The sequence below is a fragment of the Camponotus floridanus genome, unplaced genomic scaffold (assembly GCF_003227725.1).
Source record: "Camponotus floridanus strain SB8 unplaced genomic scaffold, Cflo_v7.5 scaffold91, whole genome shotgun sequence".
Classification (NCBI taxonomy): Eukaryota; Metazoa; Arthropoda; class Insecta; order Hymenoptera; family Formicidae; genus Camponotus; species Camponotus floridanus.
Genome location: NW_020229862.1, coordinates 484625 through 490432, shown reverse-complemented (window position 1 = coordinate 490432; position 5808 = coordinate 484625). Strand labels below are relative to the sequence as shown.

The window sequence follows — 5808 nt, the reverse complement described above, 5'->3', positions numbered from 1 at the left end:
ATTTCGATAGCAAACTTGAATAAACATGTCGTTATAAATGTATTTGACATAAATGTAATTACGTTACGTCCGCCCTGAGCGAGTAAGAAACATAAGCGCAATTATCACTTAATTGGCAGCTCATAAACATTAGTAATGACATACTTTGCGACATCAATAACGGAATATGAATTAATCATTATTATCTCGAACGAAGTGATCTAATAACCTGTTATCGTAAAGCGACCTTGGTGCTACCGATCCATATATAAGTAGAAATATTTCAAATTATGCTCAACATTTTATAGCGATAAAAATCATATGCAATGAAATTGCGCAATATATTCCTTTCTAAATATGCCGTTTTAAATCATAAATATGTACGATACTACATTTATGTGCTTATTAAATTTCGGATTTTATTTTTTTTATTGATTAAATATTTGTGTTTGATATTGTATACACCCACATACACATAAGTATAACTAATTCTAATAATATTCAATTGAATAATCAACACACACAAGTGTAAATCTTTGATATTTCAAAATGATATGTAAATTTAATCGTCACAGTTAAATGACAAAGAAAATTCAAGATTTATATAAGGCAATTTTTTAAAGAATCATATAACTTTATTTTTTAAGAATTGACACATTTTTACTTTTATAGAATGTTTTTTTAAATGCACTCGATGTTATTTTATTTTTATAGGTCGTGAGAAGAGAGAAAAGAATTATAGGATAATATATGTATATTAACACCAGCCTAATGGGAGTCATAAAATGATCGGTTAGAACGATAAGAAATGACACGCGAAGTTATGTTTATTATTATTACTTAATGTATATATCCAAGTAATGACTCAATGGATATGAAAAGTGGAAATAATAACGTCGATATTACATCTTGATATTCATATTTGTTCGTTAATAACTATCGCATATATGAAATAATAATATTAACAATTGTTGCATGTGTTTTTAATTTAACTTTAATTTAAAATAATTTTTTTAAATATTATTTCACTTTATTTTATAAATTTTATTTTGATATGTAATTTGGAATTTTTGAATGTTTTTATGCCAAAAATATATTAATGTCTTTAATAAGACCCGAGACAGCCGATCAGTTTCTTAATAGCGTTTTCATAAATCATGAAATTTATTCGAATTGCCCGCTGCATTCGTTATCATGTCTTATCAAGCTACGTAATGTGTTTTTATGCTAAATCATCTATATATCGATGAGATGTCGCTGCTATTGCTGCTTTTTGTGTATTTTATCAGTCCTCGTAAAATGTATAATGTGCAATGACGCGATCTTTTTTCAATCGTTTACGTTAAATTCTAAAAGTGTTTTTGGCACTTTTTTGCACAAAGTATGTATAATAATGAAGTGTATTGCGAGTAACGAGATTATATATTAAATGATATTTAAATTGACTGAATTAGCATTTTTACTCAAATTTGCAACTTCCACTTTGGTAACAAGTATTTAAAATGAGTGTCTGTAACAGAGTGTTTAGATTGACAAGATCATTTATCAGTCTCATGATGACAGCAGGTAATTTAATCATTTAAAGATCATTTTAAATATTGAGAAAAATGTTCTTCAATATTTTAAATATGAATATATTCACTTTAAATATGTTGATTTGATTTAAACATCGGTTTTTTGAAATTCCTTTAAAGCTATTGCATTAGATAAGAATTTAAATACATATTTATTTAGAGACATTTTAGAAATATATTTAGCATTAGAACCGATTATTTTAACGAATGTATATTTCAAAACAATAAATCTACATAACAACTTGAGAACGAAAGGAACTTGGGAATTGTGAACAAAAAGGCCACGTCATCTTTTATTGATTTTATTATATTTCTTTTTACGATTCATATCTAAAATATTCATATATAAATATTGTTTTAAATAGCCTTTTCAGCGTTAAAGATTTAAATTATTAAAAAAAAAATAAACTATTAAATTGCAAAGATTTGAATATTTATATATCGAACATAAAAAATTACTAGTAATGATTAGTGGACTCAGTATTAATATGTTTTCTAATGCCGATTTAGAAATAAAACATTATTCACAAATTGGATTCGTCGGATTAGGCAACATGGGTGGCCATATGGCAAAAAATCTATTGAAGAAGGTAAGTAATAATGAAATTACATTCGTTAAATTATCCCTTTTTTACATTAAAAAAATTTTTGTAATTAATTCTTGTATTTTAATAGAATTATAAACTCACTGTATATGATTTGAATAAATCAGCAGTATCAAATTTAGTGGAAGCCGGTGCAAATAGCGCATCGAACGTGGCTGAAATGTCGAGGGAAGTTGAAATTGTCATTTCAATGTTGCCTTCAAATCAACATGTCGTCGATGTTTACACCGGTGAAAATGGCATACTCAGGTATAAAATTAATTTGCCTAAAGCCTAAAAATATTTTTTACATCAAACGTTTTAAATAATATGTATTATTGTATATATTTTAACTTATGTATTAATTAGTTTCTTTATCATTACTTTTTAGTGCAGCAAAGAAGAATGTTTTACTGATCGATAGCAGCACTGTGGATCCATCGGTATCTCAATCGATCGCTTCGCAAGCTAAAAAAGATAATCTGAGATTTATCGATAGTCCCGTGTCGGGAGGTTCGTCATAGATTAATGAGATAGAAAAAGAACATAAGCATAGTATATAAAAATGACAATATAAGTTGTTGAATTATTGCAATAGAGAGATAAAATAAATGTTTTAATATAAAAAAATAATAATTAAATTCATCATTCAACAAATAGCATAATCTATGAATATATAAATATATAAATATATAATACACATATATACACATACATACTATTTAATGAAGTAAATATTAATAATAATTTTTTAATTGGTTAAAAATTAAATTATAGTTTGAATAATTCATCATTCTCAGAAAAATTTTTAAATTCTTTAATATTACTGATTTTTTCAAAGTAGGAGATATGAATATTTTATTACACGAATATGCTATTATTATATAATTATTTTGTTAAAATATATTAATCTATTATTATTTATTTTTTTATATAATATACTTTACTAATCTTTGCAAAAGATTATAAAATAGATCTTATTGCGTCAGTAAATTTAAATAATTAATAAATATAAACAAAATTGAAATAAGTCTGAGATACGAAAAAGGAAACAATTTAATTAATATTAAGTTATATTAATGTCGTATAGGTATAAATGCGGCCAAGGACGGTACTTTGACTTTTATGGTTGGCGGTTCGAATATAGATTTTGATTATGCAAAATCTATACTCGAAGCTATGGGATCTAGAATTGTTTATTGTGGCGACATAGGCATGGGTCAAGCCGCTAAATTATGTAATAACATGCTATTAGCTATTAGTATGATTGGCACTGCAGAGGCGTTTAATCTTGGACAAAAGTGAGCAACAATTAGAATGCTTATATTTGTTTATTTTATTTATTAATTCTCTAATGTTAGATTGCGTTTTTTTATGTTTTAGGTTGGGCTTAGACGCCAAAGTGTTAGCGAACATTGTAAATTCTAGCTCAGGAAAATGCTGGTCTTCCGATCTTTACAATCCGGTTCCAGGAATATTACCTAATGTTCCAAGTTCCAAAAATTATGAGGTAATCAGTTAAAAATTTTTTCGTCATTCATTTTTATTTATAGTACATGAAATCATAAAAATGAAATCTATAGAAAAAATTGGAATTTCGCCAAATTTTTTATTATAAAATTAATAATACTTATAATTTATTTTTTGAAATGAGTAATTTTATTGTAGAAAATATAATTGCTTTATTTTTCTTATTTTTCTTATTATAAATTATAGGATCATCGATAATAAATTTTATTTATATGTCAAGCAAAGCTAAGTAAATATAAAGAAAATAATATAAGTTAACATATATATATAGGGTGGTTTTGGCACAACATTGATGGCCAAAGATTTAGGATTAGCTCAATCTGCTGCAATCAGGACGCAAGCTCCGATTCCTCTCGGTTCTCTAGCACATCAGATTTATAGAACAATTATTGCTCACGGATTTTCGAATAAGGATTTTAGCGTAGTTTATCAATTCCTTAAAGGTAAAAATTGAAAAGACTTGAAAAAATATTAAAATTACATTTATTCAAGGATGGGAAAGTTACTTTTTAAAAGTAACACGTTACCGTTACTTGTTACCGAGTAAAAAAAGTAAATCGTTACAGTTATTAATTACTTATTTTTAAAAGTTATTGTTACCGTTACTTTAAAAGTAACGATTCGTTACTTTTCCCGTTACTTTTAATGTTAAAACAAGATAGAATTAAATAAAAAATTTATTTTGATAATATTTTTTATTAAAATATTAATAAAAGTAACAAATTTTTTATTTTAAATTTACAAAACTATAAAAAATTTAAAGAGATATAGATTTTAAAGCACTTAACATGTAAGTAAAAAAATTTTAATTTTCATTAAATTGATAAATGCAGTTATATTTACATTCTTTTGTGCTCTCGTCTGATATTACTTCAAATTTATAAGCTGGCCAATCACATCCATTCCTCAGAAGAATGGATATATTGGATAACAGGACATATAACTGGACATATAACTGGAATAACTGTGATTGATCAATGATATTATTAAGCGCTCTCAGAGATGTCTGTGAAGCTGGCACGACAATCTACAAATTTCAAAAAAATACTAAGAGTTCTGGTAGCACTTTTCATAGCTCTAAAGTTCCTGAAAATTAATAAATAATTAAATAATTATTTATAAAATAGTAAACGATTGAAACTCTGTGTAAAAATGTTTCTAAAGGATAGAACTTTTATAGAACCGTCCAAAACTGCCGTTAAAATTAGGGAAAATCAGCACGACACATTTTCAATAAAGGTCGTGCTAGTCGAGGACATTAAAAATTCATAAAAAATTTCGATTTTTTAATATAAAGGAATGCGGAAACTCTTTTTAATTTTTATCAGGAACTGTGAAACTGTAGAACTATGAAAAGTGCTATCAGAACTCTTAGTATTTTTTTTTGAATTCATAGATTGTCGGTGCCAGCTTCACAGACATCTCTCAGAGCAATAAATTTCATCCGAAGTATTATCGAATTTTATATAAATGTCGATTACTAAAAATTCAATATAACGGAAATACGATGTTAGTAAGTATTTTCAAAATATGAAAAGTAACGATAAAAGTAACTGTTAAAATCGTTATCGTTAACTAAAAAAATGTAACTGAAACTTAAAATCGTTATCGTTACAGTTACAGAAAAAAATATAACGCTGTTATCAGTCCGTTACCAAAAAAAAGTAACTATAATGGTAAAGTGTTACAAATAACGCGTTACTTCCCAATCCTGCATTTATTAAATAATGGGAACATAGCACGTGAATGAAATATATAGAATTTATAAATGAGACGATCTTATATATTTGATTATAAATTTAAAATTACATTTAAGAGTTTTATTTTCTTATTATAAAATTATTATATATTTGCATTTTTATTTTCTTGTAAGAATATACGTATATAAATATATCTTTTTTTTTCTTTTCCTTCTTTTTTAATTTTTTAATTGTAAACTGTTCTGCATTATTGTACATTCTTTCTATAACCTACAGAGAGCGCCATGTGATAGACCGACTAAATGATTTCTACAATGTATGTTGATAAAGCATCTGCGCGTTAATATTATCAAGATATGATAGAGTATTTAAAAAAATATATCTAAATTTATTTTTTGTTGAAATGTTGAAATACATATAAAATATTGAAAATATCGAAAA

The 5808-nt window shown here is 25.7% G+C and overlaps 1 protein-coding gene across 1 annotated transcript; it reads left to right on the top strand.

Moving 5' to 3' along the window:
• Positions 1–1263: 1263 nt before the first annotated feature.
• LOC105247857 (3-hydroxyisobutyrate dehydrogenase, mitochondrial) lies at positions 1264–4324 on the top strand. The gene is made up of 7 exons (XM_020026428.2): positions 1264–1545; positions 2064–2143; positions 2229–2407; positions 2529–2650; positions 3228–3438; positions 3521–3647; positions 3939–4324. The coding sequence occupies exons 1-7, from the start codon at positions 1482–1484 to the stop codon at positions 4119–4121; spliced, it is 966 nt and encodes a 321-aa protein (XP_019881987.1). The 5' UTR covers positions 1264–1481; the 3' UTR covers positions 4122–4324.
• The last annotated feature ends 1484 nt before the right edge of the window (positions 4325–5808 follow it).